The 19,683-nt window shown below is 39.3% G+C and overlaps 1 protein-coding gene across 1 annotated transcript in view; it reads right to left on the bottom strand.

The window, feature by feature from the left end:
• Positions 1 to 7,748, bottom strand: part of LOC306899171 (rho guanine nucleotide exchange factor 26-like) — a 32,713-nt gene extending 24,965 nt beyond the window's left edge. The window contains exons 1-6 of the mRNA XM_079465250.1: positions 7,527 to 7,748; positions 5,992 to 7,213; positions 5,004 to 5,055; positions 4,352 to 4,497; positions 1,684 to 1,740; positions 1,019 to 1,179 (exon numbers count right to left, since the gene is read on the bottom strand). Coding sequence (XP_079321376.1) covers positions 1,019 to 1,179; positions 1,684 to 1,740; positions 4,352 to 4,497; positions 5,004 to 5,055; positions 5,992 to 7,185 — 1,610 coding nt within the window. The 5' untranslated portion in view covers positions 7,186 to 7,213; positions 7,527 to 7,748. The remainder of the gene's footprint in view (positions 1 to 1,018; positions 1,180 to 1,683; positions 1,741 to 4,351; positions 4,498 to 5,003; positions 5,056 to 5,991; positions 7,214 to 7,526) is intronic.
• Positions 7,749 to 19,683: the final 11,935 nt, after the last annotated feature.

Here is a 19,683-nt window from a genome sequence, read left to right as displayed (position 1 = left end):
AGCGACTTACGTTGCATTGTACTATTCCTTGCAAACTGAACTTTGGTCAGAGCGACTCACTATTCATGTCAACTTTTATAACAATTACGGCCCATCATGTTTTGACGTATGACAGACACTGTGAACCGAAAGCATATTAATAACAGACCTGGCCTGCACATACCGTACAAAACCCTTCAACGGCCACAATTTTCAGTATATTAACCGTAAATGGTGAACAAGTCATCAGATCACATGACTCCTGAGCAATGAAGTCATTAGACAGCAACCAGCCGTCTTGCCCTAAAACTAAACAATCCACATGCCATCCAACAGGTAATAGACACCTGGAAGATAAAGTACCAAGAACTGCATACAAACATGCTGGAAAAACAGATAACATCTAGGCACTGCAAGGTTTCAAGTTACAGTTTCTATATTAACTGAAGGATCAGGTCCAAGGGGAATTTCTCTTAACCAACAATGGAGGAAAAGGATAACAAACAACAAGGTAAAACATAAAACCACTCTAAAATCAGAACTTTATAGGCAACTAGGTGTGAAACCTCTCAACGGTTTCAGTAGCCCATTTCAAGGAATCATACCGTTTTCAGGATTCCAATATATTAATTCACATGTTCAGCATCTGCTGTCCATTTCCCTGAAAAATTTGATGAGGTTACCTAACACGCCCGAACAAAACCAAATTCAGTGGCTCATGACAGCTTGTTCAGGTTTTTTTTCAGTATTTCAAACAGATAATGGAATTGAATCTGAACTTCTTCAATGTATTAAACAGTGCCTTATTTAACTGAACCCTTAAAATAGCATTGCATTTAGTTAGCACACAGGGCGAAGCAGGCCATCAAATGGTTAAACCGTTTTTTTTTTCTGAGATTGCATCTAATGAGCCGGCAACTTGCTGTATAAACATACTAGAAATCAAAAAGCTGAATTGAATATACAATAGAATAAGTGCCCCACTGACAACCTGTCAAAGATAACAGAGATGTGGCTTCGGTCAGCAGAAAGCTCTTACTTTTTGCTGGACTCGCAGACGTCTGCCAAGTTGGAGAAGAGATGGTGATGGTCCGTTTTGTTGATGGTCTCGATAAGCTCATTTGAGTTCTTGAAGAGCCGGACGAGGATCTCCAGACTGTGAAAGTAACTGTGCTCTGATGAGATGACCTCAAATATGGCCTGAAGCGGAGAAACAAAATTTCAGACTTTAAATTTCACGCACGTCATTAAAGATAAATCAATCCAGGTCATTTCTAAAACATCTGTATGCTGACATGAAGCAGGGTAATGTCGGGTGACAGTCGATTCAGAGATGAAAGGAACTGATTAACATGCCAAACATATCTGTCTAATGTAAAAGACATTAAGCATTTGAGCTATGATCTGTTTTGCTGAATGGTTACTAAAACGCCATAAATCAATCTCTTAATTTCTATTTGGAAGGAAGGATTTGATTGATGGTTGGTTAAGATTAGTTTTTTGTGTTTTATTGTGCATTTAATAATTCACAGTTTTTTTTAAACTGGCAACTAACTAGCTCTATAGAAAAAGCTGAAAACTTCCACTAGATAGATATTTTCTAAGATGTTTTCAAACTGATTGATAAGATTTATGAACAGGAAAAAAACAGCAAGAAAGAAAATGGCAGGTAGAAAAGCCAAAGGCTGACATGTGAAACATTACCTCTTGTCTCTTTCTTTCTTCTTGACTTAACGTCTCACACATTCCACTTTTTCTAACCTGCAATAGAAGAGACGAGTTGAACATAAGAATCTCACTGATTAGAATATTCAAGTATTTATAAGACACACCTTGATAAGATCTATCTTTACACACAAAGTGGTTCTGCTGATTTGTGTGTGTGTGTGTGTGTGTGTGTGTGTGTGTGTGTGTGTGTGTGTGTGTGTGTGTGTGTGTGGCTAACACTGCATCACATTACGCAAATAAACCAAATGTCAAACAGATTCGGGTCCAAACCAAAACCTCTAACCAGCCTTTTCCCCACACTTTCAAGGACCAACTCACTCAAATGGACTCGCCCAAAAGAGAAAGAAGCTCTTTGAATGAAGGCGTCTGGTTTGTGGTGTTCATTGGAATGAGTGAAATACTTTACCATTGCATAAATGCGTGTGTGGCCTTATGCATGTTTTTGTGGGTGTTTCGAATGTGGGTGTGATGCTAACCAAACAAATCTTAGCAACCGTACGTGCAGCCTGCGTGTGTCGATTTGAGTTAAACCAAATGACCTTATCGTGTTTCCTCCTGCCACACCGCAGACACCTGGGGCACATTCTAATAATTCTGAACCAGGTTAGAAAAACAAGAAAGCAAAAGGCACGGTATCGTACGGGCCAAGGAAAAGTAAATCTACACTCAAGCAAAACCTTCTCAGGTCCTCGCACACAGAACACACCCATAGCTGGGATCATTTTTACGCTGACACATGAAATCAGTTTGGGACTCCTGATCCTGCAACTGGCCCAACTAATCAAAGTCTGCTGGACTAAGACGAGATTCTTCATCATTTAACTCTAACATACGTAACCATCTGCTGCTGATAACAGAAACAAAAGGGTTTTCTTCTGATCTTGTAGATTTTGGGTTTAGAGTGCACAGACAGATCCAGAAGTCTGATAACTCCACCCAGACATCTTCAGACTTAACCAGGCTCCTGTGCAAAAGCTGCCAGAAATGCTAAAGGAAGAATTGTGGCGTAACGTGTGTAAATAAAACGGTCTGTCTCAACATACCTGTCTCTATTTTGTTGAAGTGAATCGAAACGTTTCCGAGAAACCCTGTACTAACGTTTTGATGCAAGTGTTCCAGGGAATATGTGTGGCAAAGAAGCGCAGAGAAATACCATTGCGTAATGTTTTATCGCTAACATCAGTCTAGTTCCTCCGGCATTTAACACCTCTAATGCTTTCAAGTGCATCTGTTTTCCCCTTTTCAAAGGTTGCTTATTCTTTCCCTTCCTCGCATCGGACAGTTTTTCCTTTTTCTTTTAGAAGTAATTCAGATAAGCTTCCATCTCTGTGTCACTCTATCTCACCTGGACATCCCTCTCTCTCTCTCCAGCTTGTTCATTCTGCTGGTGGCTACTTGCTGATCTACACTAATATAGCATGCCTCTGTTTCAGCTTCATCAGAACATTCCTGCTTAAACCCTCCCAGATAGCTGTAAATAATGCAGAGAAACAGAACGCGTAAGTGGAAAATAGCATTCTAGACTCTCAAACTCGATTACGTAATTCCATAACAGGAGTCAGCACACTGCTTTATCCATCTACATTTTCTTCATTTTTCCATGGGGAAGAATTCTCTTCTGTTTGCCAAGCGGCTGGCGCCATGCCTGACCATTTCCCAGCGGCCTAGCTTATCCCAGCCCACTCTCCTTCCCTCCCACGTTTGGATACAAACCACCTGCTTTCTTTCTCACTCTCTCTCTCTCTGAGACGCACAACAGGGCCGGGCGACGTTCTTGTACCAGCATTACGAACGGTGTCACAACAGAGTGTTTGTGATGAAGTTCATACGCAAACAAGCAGTTATGTTTAATGTACAACTGTAGATGTTCATCAAAACTCAAAAATGTTGAAAGTCTGTCCTTGTGTAATGTATCAGTGGTGTAAAGAATATGTATATGTATTTAGACACTGTACTACTTCGTAGTTGTACTGAGTATTAAAGATATTAGCTACTTTTCTTGACTACGTTTTTGAATAAGTACATGTACTCTTTACTCCACTACATTTGTAATGACTAATGCAACTACACATTACATTTTGCATGCCACCTTACTTTATCCGCAGCAGTTTATTTCTGCAACAGAAGCAATATTGCCATTTACAGGGCATTGAAGGTACATTTATCTCGTGCATTTTTGCCCTTACTTAACGAAACTTGTCAACATGGCTTATTTATGCGAATTCGGGTGCATTATTGGGTTGTTGACATCGCTGGTATTTTATGTGGGAAGAGTACATGACTGCAGCTGGCCAAAACCAGCATGTCCAGTGCAAAAAGGCTTTAACTGATTTTACTAAAGAGACCTTTTTGAAGGATATTGGTTTCCTTATGAGCACTTGACCTTTTGTAAAAGACATGGGCTATGGTGTCGACCTTGTTTTGTTGCAATTTTGAGGTGTTCAGTTTGATGCAGAATTGCTCTCCTCACGAATCAACTTGATTTCACTGACATGTCTCTTCAGTTAAAATCAGATACTCGAAGACTTTTACTCAAGTTGTTTTGGAATTCGTGACTCGTAACTTGAAACTGAGTCATTTTCACTGAAAGGTATCTGTACTTTTACTCAAGTATGGTTTTCAAGTACTCTTTACACCTCCTTACCACGCTGAGTTGACTCCAGGAGGTCCGGACGGGTTTGAACTGGACCACAATGCCCTTGTATGGCTGGGGTTCTTTGGACTCTGCGTCCTCATCGGAATCATTGTGCAAGGCTTTTTCTTGGTAGTTCTGGTACAAAACTTCATCCTCTGAAACGCAAAGACATTGTGAGACTGTGAAAACATTCTTTAGAATTATCACATGTTGGTGTGTAAACTGGACATGAAATATAACATATGAGTGGCTCGTCTAATAGAGGTTACAATGTTTTGTCTATGTAGCATCTAATGTAGCTTTATTGAATGAATATGATATGTATTTCGCTCAATGCAAGTAACTGATTCATATAAATAATTTCCTAGAATTACTCAGATACATTACGTTAAAAAAAACGAAATAGTGCTATTTATCAAAAAATGTAATTCGTCTGATATACAATACTTTTAACTGTGTCCTTTAGTTAGCTTAAGTTTTAAAGTAGCTTCGCCAAAACTAAAAGTGACGGATAAAGTGACTATTATTGATCAGCCACTAGAAGAACTAACAAAGATCAAAACAAAGAAAGCGGAAAACACACATAGATGGAGGATGTTTGCCACTTCACCTAGTCTCAACTTGGTATTAACACCACACAGACAGGCTGACCGATGCTTACCCTGGCTGTCAAACGTCCGCTGGCTCGGCAGGCCTTTCTTCCTTTCAGCATTCTGTAGGAAACACAGGTGATTGATTAGTTAGGTTTAACAAATGGGACTTCTCAGGAATCACAAGTCCGCAGTTGTATATATATTTTTAATATGCACATTTTGTTCCACTAATCCTTCAGTAAAAAGAAATCATTGTAATTTTGATCATATTTACATTTATCATCATGTTCAACCTGGCTGAGAGTACTACATTCCTATTGGTAGCTGACAGCATTAAACGGATTACAGACTCCATTATTGAAACAAATTAACAATATACAAATATGACAGAAACTTGCGTCCTTTGTGTGGGTCAACATCTAAAGCCACCCGTCTTCCTCTCTTTATAAAAGGAAAGAACTGGTGGCTTTATTGGGCTGTTAGTCCACTGACACACTATGCTCAGCTTGTTCACACTGACCTGTCGGATTGTGAAGGATGGACTGAAGTAATGGTAGTCTATTGTTGCTTGCATGCAACCTTTGACCTCTTTGATCCTAAAGATGACCTTTGTGCTTTAGATGGTGGTGCGTTAATTTAAGAGCAGTGAAATTTGCGAATGGTTAGAGACCTAAACACCACTCAGTCCAAATATCTGTCTAAGGACAAAGTCTCCTTTCCAATGTCCCACAAAAAATAAATGAACTTTGTCCTTGGTACGCAACATGTGTGTTTAAGAATGTTTGAATGAAACCTTAAACTCGACTGATCTAATCTCCATGATGCGTTCTTACAAAAAGATGTGAAATACAATACCTCTATAATTATACAACAATACACAGACTTTTATTTCAACAATGTTTCAATTGTCTCTTCTGTGGTTATGGTACTGGAAGACAAACAGCATTTATTTTAACAACTGCAGCATATAAAGACCATTTGTGTTTTTCATACTATTTCAATCAATTTCTAATCTTCAGATCAAGGTTTTTCAGAATATTGTGGTCAATAATTCACCTTGCTCTTAGTCGGACTCGGGCTAGCCGGTCTTTCTTTGTCTTCTGAAACTCCTTTAAGTGCAGGTTGGGACAGCCAACTGGCTTTAGGGTCTGAAGACGGCACATCCACATCTACCCCGCTGACCACTGCCCGGCGATAAGATTTGGAACGCAGGCCTCTTGAAAGTAACCCTGGGTTCTCCTCTCCTTCCAGCTCATTGTCCTTGCTGGTGGAAAAAGAAGACCCAGTCTCAAACATGCTTCGGGGTCGAAAACCACCTTTGCAAGTTTCCAAAACCCCTCCCAGTCCCATGCGCTCTACGCGGTTCTGAGACGGCTTGCTAAAGTGTGTGTCAGAAGCCAAAGCCCTGGGGATGATCTGCTGGGTGCCCATCTTCTGTGCCGTGGGACTGTGGGTGCTCAGTATGATTGGGGAGGAGGGGTGCTTGACCTCGGAGCCCTGTGATGACCCTGAACTCTGCCGGTGCAAGAGAACTCCCTCCGACCTCTGAGAGGGAGATGGGGTCCGGGGTGTAGGTGGATCTGAGGGGATGCTGAGGCTGGAGTAGAGGGAAGGGATGCTGGACGTGGAACTGTGGGACGGGGAGCTGGAGGGGCTGATAGGTGACCCACAGACATCCTGGGATTGAGGCGAAAGCTGACGTAGAGAGTTCTGGGGTGATGAACTTTTCGGTGAAACTGATGGTGAAGACGTATCCCCAAAAATAATCTGATCCTTTTGAGAGGAGAGGCTAAACTGATTGGAAAGACGCTTGAGGGGTCCCCTTATATTCTTATCGTGCCACACGCTAAGGCCATTCCCGTTCTTGGTGGCCGAAGTTGGCGTTTTAGCGGGGCTGGTAGGATTAGAGTTTTTTTCATCTTCTGACTTCGTAAACTTTGACAGAGAGAAGCGTCCGTTAGAATACCCCATGCTGATGCTCCGCACCACCCTGGTCTTTTTAGCAGGTTTGTTCAGAGTGTGTTTGAGCACAGCGGTGTTTGTTGGAGTGGTGCTGATCTTCTCAGCGGGTTGGGTGATGGTGAACGTGCACCTGTCATCCACGGGAAAGTCTGTCGTGAGGACACCGTCAACCTGGTAACTGAGAGGTCTGGGCTTCTTGTCATGGTCGCTTCGTCTTTTCCAGAGAGGTGTTATGTTGTTATTGGTAAAGTCCACTTCGTTGCTGAGATCCATAATGAGTCCACTCATATCACTCAGAAATCATGCTGCACCTTGTCTTAAGTGAAACAGAGAGAAAACATTGAGTGGAAGGTGAACTGCGTCCTGGGAGTATCGATCGATCACTTATTAACAAAGTTCAAGCCGCAACGTTAAACATTTTCTGAAAGAGTACGCATCCACAACAAAACTCCACTGTAAAATAAAACATAAAACGTCAACATATGGAAGGGTTTTCTGAGTGTTTATGAAGAGAAACTTGTAAAAACAACTTTTCCTCCTATAAGCTCCATTTGAGAATCATCGGGCGCTGTTACATGTAACATGTAACAAACAGCGCTCGCGCTTTAAAGAAAATAAACGCTGCATACCTCTGTATGAAGAAATATTATAATCCCGCTCTTCACTCCTTTCTTCCCATCTGCGTGAGTTAAAATTCCAGTGTAAATGTCGTTTGCTTTTTTCCTCTCAAGCAGTGAACAGAAAAAGTGCTAAACTCAAAGTTTGCGCTGTTTAACTCTCGAGTGTTTGTGTGCGGGGAGACCGGGACTGCGCTTCTGCGGTGAGTGCAGTGAGTAAAGTGAAGGTTTGGCAGGAGGGCACAAGGGTTCCCAAGTTCATGTGACGTCATGCATGCGCACTCACGCGCAACTCAACTTTGAGCGAGTCATCCAGATGTTTCATTGGGAGACAAATGGCAGCACATCTTTACAGAACTTATACAGTTGTAGCCAATCTTTTCAAAACTTTATACACTTTTTATTTCTAGTTTGCAGAACATTCTGATGAGCGTTTCAAACGCGAACCTGAATAACAACGGCTATTTAGCCCCATCTAGTGCTCTTTTGCTGTACTTACAATGTATATAAAAAAGAAATGAATGCATTTAGTCGGATTTTTGTACAACGTGATTTGAATTAGATTTGTGTGATTGCTTGCTGCAGTATTTAAAATGGAAAAATACAAAAAAATGTCTAGACACGTACGTTTTATAAATGGCGTACAGGGCACGTGCACAGTTGTACCACCAGATGGCAACACGTATTTGCCATGGTTGGTCAAGTCTATTACAGTATTATCGAATTGTGTTTAAATGCAACACATTCGGGCTTTTGGAAATAAAAAAATATGCGTTGTCCCAACAGTCATAAAATGCATACAGTTTTCTGAAAAAAAAAGTACGTGGGGTCCAGGAAATTCTGGCAATTTAATTTACAATTAAATAAAAAAATCCTGATTAATTTTACTCTAGGTAAGCCAGCATTGGATGTTTAAAATTGCATGTCGGTTTATTACTTTTCAAACTAATTCACAATAACCTTCAACTCGAAAGTCAAACCAAACACAAGATGGCAGCAAAGCATAGCTAACGCTGCTCATTACTCTAGAAAGGTATTTTATTCATCTTTAAAGTAACAACAAAGAAACAAGTAACAATACAATAAACAAATACAATAATAACAATAGCATTGGCCAAGCAGTTTTAACCAGATACTCTCTGGATTAACATGCACCCTGACCTCAACTTGCTGTGCAAACAGACTATTTTCCTCCGGTTTAATTACCTCCACTCAGAATTTTTTTTCTAATTGGCATTACATTTTAAATGGCCCTTTCTAGTGCCTCTAGTGCAAAGATGCGAGAACACAACCTTTGATGTCTATAAATATTAATGTTTAAAAGGTGCCGTGTTGGTTAAATATTCATACTGATTAAAAAGCTGCACCTAAATGACTAGCAATCTCTCACTGGTCTAAACAAATTAAACAGAGACCAAAGAGAGGAAATCAAAGTATTTATCATGTTGCATTTGTGTAAATGAAAGTTAAAGTAAACCAATCATATAGTTTATATTATGTTGGGAGTATGCAGTCTTCACAAGACTGACCAGCTCTCTAACTTTATTTGATGGCAGATTGCATATTTTGTTCTGTAAAAATTTCAGCTCTTCCATTTTCCCCCCACATTTAAAAGTTTAAAGAGTATGCAATGGGTTACAGCATCTTGCAGCAAAAATGTTAAATGTTACACTGTTTCTCTTGAGAGTGTTTATCATTTCATTTATCAGAACTTTACTCTGACTTAAATAGCCATTCCGCTTCCTTTTCCCTCCTTCATCCTATCAACTAAATGCCAAAATTAGTCTACAGTATGCAGGCTTGTAAATATCGAGTACCCACTCAGTCTTTTCATGCGTGGGCTATATGTGTTTGTAGTGTTTGGAGAGCTGGTGCATATGCCTAAAGGACATATGCATCCCCCCCCCCCAAGGGTCTTTCTCTGTTCATTTGGTCATCTTTAACTCTACTTTAAACATGGTCTTATTTTGACCGTACTTGGTATGGCTGAGTTCCTCAAATGTAATTCTGCCTGGTCGGATGTAACAGATGTAGTTCTGCACATTGACAAAGATGGGTTTGGCAACAGCATCTTGGAGAGACGGTGATGAGTCACCGAGCAGCATGCATGCAGAAGGGACTGACACCACGTTTCTACAGAGAGTGTTTATCATGTACCACTCGGTTAAATTGAGCGTGGGCTGAATGCCTGTGTAAGTGGATGCAAATAAGTTTAAGGATCAGACATTTCGACAGGCTTTTTGCCGGCCTTAGAACCCATCAGGATTCAGAGATTACAGCAGATAACTGCTGGTGCCGCAAAGCCAATCAAGTACTCTGACTCATGTTGACCCATTATCATCCTGGAATGTAACTAAAAGAAAACACTCTTTTGTTTTTTTCGGTTTTGAATTGAAGATCATAATATCCATAGAAAAAGTCATCAGAGAAAACATTTTGAGATATAATGGAGAGTTTTGGGCTATTCCAGTGTAATGGATGTGGCATTTTGAGTCAAAACTTGAAATTTATAACATTTTATTCTTACGGCACACAGGGGGAACGGCATCTGACAGTAAAATTCTCATTTTGAGTTTCCCTGCTATAACCTTCACGTTTAAGCTGGCCTCATCCACAAGGCTCAGTGGTGGGGCTATTCGTGCCATAGGTTTATGATGTGCAGGTTTAATTCCTGCCTGCTTTCCCAACTTTTATCTCACAAGGGGGAACCTCGTCTGACAGCAACATTGTTAGTTGTCTTGGATGCATATATACTGTAGTCAAAAACAAGAAGATTGATGCATGCACACAAACAGCACTGTATGCCTCGTGAAGCATTTCTCTATATTTACATAGACATGCTGAAATTTCAGAGCCACACACACTACATGTTATACATGACACAATAATATTTTAGAGGAGGTTATATTGGGGCAGGATCTGTTTTGCATACTGCTACCATTACTACCCCCTTTAAACTTTTGCATGGACGCACGTATAGTCGAAATGCTTCACTGTATGTCTCATGATGCATTTATTCTTAAGCAGGGCCCATCCAAAAGCCCCAGTGATGTAGTGGTTAGTGCCTTGGGTTTATGATGTGGGGCTCATTGTTTTGAGAACCTGCCTGGATGTTTTTTCTCATTGAACACAGGGGAACCTCATCTAAAAGCAACATTCTTAGTTTTCAAAATACATTCTCCTGCTTTGTTGGAAAAAAATATTGATAAGAGCCTGAAACTCAGAAACTGAAAAGTCAGCAGTGTAAAAGGGAGACACATATGCCTTTTCTATCTTACTGAACACAGGGGGAAATGTATATGCCATCAAGGTTCTAAGTTGTCAGATTGTGTTTCCCTGCTATAACTGTAGCCTTAATGGACTTCATGCTTAACCTGGCCTCATCCACAAGGCCCATACACACGCTACACATAACAGGATGATATTTCAAGGGGGGGTAATATTGTGCCAGGATCTGTTTTGCCCAAATCTGACTTTCCTATCTTACAGAACACAGGGGGAACGGTGTCTGACGGTAAAAATGTCAGCTGTCAGATTGCTTTCCCCCTTATAACTTACAAATTTTGGCCTTGAAGGGCCTAAACCAGCCTCACCCACAAGGCCCAGTGGTCTAGTGGCTACTGCGTTGGCTTTTGGATGTTCAGGAATTTGGTTTGATTCTTGCCTCTGACAGCCACATTCTTAGTTGGCAGGATACGTTTTTCTGCTTTGTGGGAAAAAAATAATGATAACAGGCTGAATTCTATTATAACCTTCTTCCAGTGGTGTATAAAGTTTACAGTGTAAATGTGAGACATATATAACTTTTCTATCTTTTATAACAGGGGAAACGGTATCTGACAGTAAGATTCTCTGCTGTCAGATTGCGTTTCCCCTCCTCGACATTGAAATATTTAGCCTTGAAGGGCTTTATGTTTAAACTAGCCATATCTCGTAGTTCCAGTGGTTCAGTGGTTAATGCATTGGGTTTGTGATGTGCAGGTTATTGGTTTGATTCTTGCTTGCCTACACTTTTTATCTTATTAAACAAAGTGGAACATCATCTGACAGCAACATTCTTAATTGTCATGGATGCACATATAGTCAAAAACAATTAGTTTGATGCACAAACAAATCCACGCAAACAACACTGTACTGTATCTGTATGGTTAAATCATTTGGTAAAAAATACCTTTTAGGGTTGCCATTTGCATGGAATTTCCCTTTTGTTACATAACCTGGTTGTTCTGAAGTTCAATCCTGAAAGTAGTCAGTCCTTCACACACACTCTTCACCTCGCCCACTCTTATTGTATACCGAAACATTTCTGCATGTGACTCAAAGGGACTAGCAAGTTGTTTTTAGTCACACTCTTGTATGTGGGTCAGACAGAAATAGGTGGAAATATTGATTGTGAAAAATCTGAGTTTGCCAAAATTCAGTATTCATATTAAGGACTTGAACATGGCATGCCTTTTACCGTCAATGTCTTCTGCAAGGTGTGAGCCTGCTCTTCCTGTCTGAAGAACACTAGAACCATCATGTTACACAGTGTAGTGTAATTTGGATGTCTGAGGGTGAGACGAGGTCAGTGTTGTTTGTGCAGTCTGTTTCCTTCAGGCTGCTGTTAGCTGATGTGATGCAGTGGCACAGCAGTGGTCTTGGTTATGGAGGCTCTCAGTAAATCTGGATCCCCACTGTTTCCATATACCGTTCACGGAGTGGTTTGAAACTCCTTTGGCATTTTGTATAATGCTCACCTATACTCTCACTTTTCCTTCACACACGCGCACACATGAACAAAAGGGTCTATTAAGAGAAACTTTGCGATGGAGAGCACAGATCGTTAAACTCGCTGAAGGTTTAAAAGAGGCTTACAAAAGGACAAAAAATCATTTCTCCCCTGCAGGGCGAGAGAAAAGCAGTTAAAGTGGGAAATGTGCTGTAAAACAAAAGAAGAAAGAAAAATTGCAGCAAATGGTAATTTTAACATGACGAATGTATGTGTAAATTTCTCTTAATACTGTTAACTGGTGATGATTATTTGTAATGTTGCATTTATTATTGTGTATAAAACCAAGCTGAAATGATCTGTGGCGTGAATAATGAAATATGCAAGCTAAAGTACAATTATAGAGGATTAATGGGAAAGGCTGACCATCTTAAAGCGGCCCTGCAACTGTTGTTTCATTTTAAAATGAGTTGGATGTATTGAGTAGTATTTCTGTGCTCGATACACTCCCCAGGTGTTCGTACAGGTTTCGGAAAGTTTTTTTCGAACATGAAAAATTGTTACGTAACAACTTTTCTTGGTCCCTTATTGGACAATTCTCTCGGAAAAGCATGCGGCACGCCCACGCATGAACCAAGGAGAGCAGGAGAAGGAGCATGTGCACAAGTCACTTTCACTTGTGTGCAGGAAAGAGAGAGAACTATGTTCACGAAGTTCAGCTGTGCATTTGGGTGATGAATGTTATATAAACGATAGATATAACCCTGGATTTGGAGATAATTTGAAACTGATAGACTCCCCCCCCAAACGCGTGGCATGTTTTCGGACAGAATAATCGTTCAGCTGTATCTGTATTTTATTAATGTGATCAAACTACAGACTCTATGGATATTTGAAGGGTGCACAACGAATCTGTACGTATTTGCGATTAACAAGAGATATGCGGAAGCTTTGTGTGTTATGGCTTCTTTAAAAACAAAAGTATTATGCTGGATATCTTAACAATGTTCATACAATATTAAAGCTTTTATAAGTTCCTGATATAGGACATGCTTGTACACAATAAACGCAACTCTTTATTTCTTTATCTGTGAAACTTTTCTTACACTGAATGCTCCTTTAACAAAGAACCCATAAATAAGTGGTGTGTCAATGACAAAAAGCAATCACTAGGGGGCAATGAAAGCAATGACGTTAAGCCTTTGAACTATATTCAATTCTGGTGCAAAACAACTCAACCGTCTCTCTATATATTTTGTTTCGCCACTGACTCTAAACAGTTCACATAATCACATAAATGCCTCTTCAATAAATCCCCCTCAGCCTCATTACAAGAACAATATGGTAGTAACGTTTGTCATTCAATACGTCTCTGTTTCTTCCTAATGTGAGCCAGGATATTAATTCACATCCTTTATAAAACAGAGCTCCTTGCATGAACAATGACTGTAATAATATTATTCTGGAAGTTTACATAATGTCTAATGAGGCAAATACACAACGGCAAACACATATATTTGCAACTTCTGCTCAGATCTGCTGCTTTAACAACGTTTAAATTAGACGGATGATGCACAAACAGACAATTACACACTGACCCAGCTGTTCACGTAATGCAAGTGTTTGTTTTATAACACCAGCACCTTCTCAACAATGTGTGCTTACTCTCAACTTGACATTTTTAAACTGTCAAAGTTGTGATAATGTGGTGCAGCAGAGAAGGACGAGCTTGTTTTCGAAGGTTGCTGTTTAAACATAAAAAAATCATGATTAGATAATTCTAAAAAAGGATTTATATTTATATTACAGAGAGTGTCACTTTAATGTCAATATGAATAACTAGGCTGATTTGTATACAGTACCAAAGCAGAGACTATAGATAAGACGAATATGAATTACTTTTCTTTTCTCAATGAAACTCCAACATTATTTGCTCCCCAGTGGCTGAATCTGCTGTTCATTCTTCTTTGACACTGAAGTCTGCATGTTCTCGCTCTCCCTTTCTCATCATTTTAAGACCCTCAGGGCTTGGAAGTGTGTGTATTAACTCTACTTTGCAAAGTCAAGCTCACCGGAGAGCACAGCCAAATAAAGCCATTCATTAACAGCCAGCTTTGCTAATCTTATGCTATCTATTATGATGTATTAGTGTAATTTCATTGCACCTCACCTGGGAGTTGTTTTGATATTCCGAAAGGAAGGGTGTTCGGAAACACTGATTATTCTCCCTCTGCTAGTGAATGTTTTCACAGATTACTCAGTCAAAATGTTTATAAAGGATAGAGTAAAGAAAGAGGGAACATATTTGTGTGTGTGTGTGTTTGTGTGTCTGTGTGTCTGTGTGTGTGCATGGCAACACATAAGGGAAATCTAATCATAAATCAGTAGACCCAAGAACATCGTTTTATTGAACTTTATAAAGAAGCTCCATGTTAAAGATTTGTCACATGTGTGTTGAGGTATAACAGAAATATTTCTCATATTGATCAGTTATTCTTAAATAATCTGCTTGATATTTGCTTGACTTCTGAGTGATGTGTAGCACAGAGATGTAGCTATACTTTCTGGTAAAATCTGAATGATCTTTTCTTTGGGAAAATGGGTTTAGAACCATTCCTGCTGTCCCCTGAGACCCGTATGAAGGCGGCGATACCATACTCGATTTTCTTTAATACGCATCTTACAAAGCATGATGCCCCCATTAGAAACTTTATAGGACCACATACTCCAGCTTAAGACGAACAAGTAAAAATGGAGAAACTAAGTATCATTTTGGGTGGGGATGGGGTATCACCCACATTCAGGTGAAATTCTCTATCGATAATTATTATTTTAATGGCTTTATTAATATATCATTAAACATGTAAGAGAGGGGTCTCTTTCTTTATCCTTTCATCCACTTAGTCTCCCTAAACCTGAAAGAGGTCGAAAACCACTCATTTATTTCATTTATCTATGGGGAGTTACAACTAACTATCTGAGAGTGTTCACGGAAGAGATATACTGTAGTTCCACATACAGACTCAAACATTATTCAAAGTTGTCATAAACAAAACAATGAAAGACACAGCTACAGATTCTTCAAAATCCTACCATAAAGCAGTCAAATCTCACTGTCCTCCCAGAGTTACAGCCCCTGTCATCATCTCTCTGCCTCTAGACTTTCTTCTTTTCCATTTCATTCAAAGGTATACATATATTTTCTTTGTTTCCACACGGCTCCATCAGTCTTGCAGTATGCATTTGACAGTGACATTATGTTATTTTAAATCTATTTCTGAAACACCTTTTACTGTGAAGGAAAATGTTATACTATAAACCCCTTTATAAACCCAAAACCCAACCTTTTAGTCAAGATTACTTGATTTAAGTACAAACAACAGGGCTTACAGTGTAATGATGATGAATGCAAATTATTCTAAGTGTTCTGAATCAAACATGTCCAAATCATTTCCAAATCAGGGCGTTCTGGACATATTTTCTGTAAATAATTACTGTAGGTTATAAAGGAACAAAAATGTGCCCGATCCGTGAATGAGACCCACAGATAGAAAGAGTGAACGGCAAGGCACAGTGAGACAGTAGACAAGAAGTCACACTTTATGTGGGGATGGCAGCGCATGTCAAACCACTCCCAGTGGAGCTCACAGCATTAATGTGGGCCAGCCTTTCAGCAAGCCCAACTTCAACTTCCCCAAACTCTGCCGTGGGCATCCGTTTCTGCTTTCCAATCTTCTCCTCTGTCAAATAAAATGATAGTGTTGAGAGCGGGTCTGTCTTCCCCTTGGGAGCTGCCGTCTGACTGTGCGATTGCAATTAGTCCATCCAGACACCATTTTCTCAGGACTAATTACACGGCGGCTCCTTTGTTAATTGACAAATGGCAGTAAAATGAAACTGCCCTGCAGCATGACCTGCCAGCCCATCCCATCATTCCTCTGGGGTGCTGCGGTGAGGTGCTTTCCTCTGATGATGGGGGCAGGTGTTTGGAGAGAGTTCTCCAAGATAAAAGCAGAGAGAACTTTCTCATCATAAACCTTTTCTGTCTGATATCACAAGCTGACCAACATCTTTAAAAGGCACCCTCGCACAGGTGCGAACCAGGTAACAGGGTTCATTTTTTCCCGGGGCGATATTTTCTCTTACTCAGCAAGGTATCACGGACAGATGTATTGAGTTACAAAGACTAGCTCAACCCGGTCATGACCTTTTTACCTCACGGCTGAACAGAACTAGAAAGACATTGTGGAAGTTGAGGCAGCAGAAATGGTTTCTATGGAAACTGTTGAAAGGATACATGAGTTTGGTATTAAGGCTGTGTGCACAGTGTAGAAACTTTACTCACATCCCACTGTCTGTCCAGTGGTCTGTTTGAGTTGCTTTACTGATGAACACTGAGCTTTCACCTCTGACATCTGGGTGGTGGGTGGCAGTGTTGACCGACAGAAGAAATAGAGAGTTTTTGTTGGGGATCGTGTGCTGAATAGCAATGAGACAACATTCCAGCGGGATATCAGAGTGAAGAACTCATCAAGAATTAAAGCAATGTACTGGGTTCACAATAAATGAAGCTCTATCAGAAGCATTAGTGGAATCATGTTGATTATCATGGAAAATAATGTTGACTTGTCTAAAAAAACACAAAGACAAACTTAGGACACTTACAAGAGAATTTGCAAGAGACCTGTGAATGTTAAGGATTTAAAGGGATATTTGGCCCAAAAATTGAAAATCCTTTCAACATCAACATTCATTCCAAATCTAATTTCTTTCTTCTATGAGCCAAAAGATGTTTGGAAGAACGTTGGTAACCAAACACTGGAACACTTTTGATTTACATTGCATGTACAAGAAACCTGAGATTGAGATTCTCTCAAAATATCTTCTTTTCATTTTGCACAGAAAAAAAGAGTTATATAGAGTATAGGCTTGAAAGACATGAGGGGGAATAAATGATGACAGAATGTGTATATTTTGGTGAACTCACCCTTAAAATGAATGTGAAGCTCTTGTTTTTCTTTTTTATAAAGTGATACAGCGTTATTTTGCACCAATGTAATTTTTTTGGTTTGATTGCAAAGTTAATGTTACATGTAATATATAAGAGTTGGTTATCTTCGCTGTCCTCCTGAAACCTCGCATGTCCAAATTCATTGTTTTACAGGAAATGGAAATGTTTTTGTCAGAGTTGAACAGCACTTTGTAGTCCTTTTTTATTTGCAAAACCCAGTGACAAACATAAAGGATATTAATAAGATTATTTGTGACAAAAAATAAAAATGACGAAATATGGAGATACAAGGTTTCAGAAGATAGTAAGGTTTCAGATTAACTCGTATACTGCACCGTAACTTTAATAACTGCATTAACTTCAACAACTGCATTAACTCACCTATTGCATTGCAACTTTAATAGCCAATGTCAATAATTTATGCATTCCTAAGTCACTTGCACTATTTTAGTCTAAATTATTATCTGTTCATATCCACCTGTACATTAATGTTCATAGTATATCGTCATCTGTATATATTGTTCATAGTATATACCTACTGTCATATTTTCATAGTACATACCTACTGCAAAATATTTTTATAGTCCATGCCCACTGTATTATATTCTCTCACATTGTATTCTGTTTTTATTCTAACTGTATATCCTGCACTTGCTAACTGCACTTCTGGTTAGACCTAAACTACATTTTGTTACACTGTACTTGTATGTGTGTAATGACAATAAAGTTGAATCTAATCTAATCTAAATAGTAGTGATATGTACTTTTATGCTTGTTGCATTAACTATGTGTCTAATCATACCCTGTAAAAGATTACGGAAAGGTACTGGTAATTTTCTGCCAGTACTTTATCCGTCTGTCTTACGGACATTTCTGTTAATGATAAAACACAACTTTTAAATACAGGTAAACAACTGTTAAAATGTTATTCGCAAAATTCCTTCATATTCCTTATCACTTTATGTAGTTCCATATTTTACAGATTTTTTACAGTAACCGTAATATTGAACTTTTACTTGTAACCACTTGCCTTTAAAAGGAAACATTGCTTAAGTATGTGTGTGTGCGCTTTGTAAATTTAAAAGAGAAATTAGGTTAAATTAAAGATTGTTATGAAGAATAAATACAGAATAGGAGCACTTTTTTCACAAGTATAGACAGAACAGACCCATCACAAACACATACAATGTCCATATTTGACCCATTCAATAATACAGAGAGGCAAAACTCAGTTGTTGCTTGGCAACCACAAAGCGCACCTCTGGCAAAGTATAGGGAAAAAAAACATCAAAGGAAACAAGCACACACACACATAGAGGAAGGGCCCTGCAATCTGCACATAAAAACAACAGAACCCAAAGACAGCTTGAAGCGCCTGCCATTCAGCAGAAGTCAAGCTTCATTGAAGAAATTTATACAATTTCTAGTCCAGATTTAGACCGGTGATCCAGCTGACAGGACCAGTAGGAGTGAACAGATGTAACTGACAACAGAGCTGTGCTTTGGGAAAGTTGGTCAGTGATGGAAAATTGTTTGTAAGGATCCTAGGACAGAAGTGAAGTCCAGCATGGGGTCAAACCCCCTCACATTCCTCCTCCTGTCAGGCCCATCGCTATGGCAAACACAGTTAGGGGCTTCTTGCAATGGGGGTAGGATAAAGTTCTAAGTCATGCTAATGTTGATTGGCAAGAACATGGGCCGTTTCTCAATTCAAAAAACGCAAAGAACGGACTTGTGTTCTTGTGTAGACCAGTCTTGCAAAGCAGCCTCGGAAAACCGAACTTGGATGGAGACCCCACAGTGACTACTGGGACTTCAACTATTCACGAGCAACTGTTCTGAGCTACCGACTATACCTCAAAAAGTCAATTTAATGTTTCAAAGGCATTTATGAAAATTGGTCACTGTCAAAGACACTAATATGACCCAGTGTACTATAATATAATATAAATATTTTGGCATGAATGAATGATTAAATAAACATTGGTTTCCACATTAAGAGATCATTCCAAATTTTAATTGAATCAGCATTTCTAGATGTATTGTGGCGATTCCAGTCAAGTGTCTGTTGAATTTCAACTAAATCAAACCTCAGGAGTGACAATAAAGTCAACCAACAGCAATTTGAAAGACTGACAGCATAACAAGACACATGAAAACTATGATAATAATCAAGGTTATCACATACAAAATGAACTTTGAACTTTTCCACGTGCAAATGTAACTGTTGTATTGCTTAAAAGTGAATATGAACATGTTTTCGTTGCAGTATTTGAGGTTTGAAAAATATACAGAGCTTTTCTCTGTTATTTTGACCTTCTCCAGTTAAAATTGTCTGCAAATAAATGTAAATGCAAATAGAAATAGAAATAATATGTTAATTTCATTTATTATTCAGGTTAGGATAATGTTATTCTAGGCGTTTCCCCTCAGTCTCACACATACAC

This window comes from Barbatula barbatula (assembly GCF_947034865.1).
Source record: "Barbatula barbatula genome assembly, chromosome: 10".
Taxonomy (NCBI): domain Eukaryota; kingdom Metazoa; phylum Chordata; class Actinopteri; order Cypriniformes; family Nemacheilidae; genus Barbatula; species Barbatula barbatula.
The sequence above is the reverse complement of the archived record's forward strand: the minus strand, read 5'-3'. Positions and strand labels throughout refer to the sequence as shown.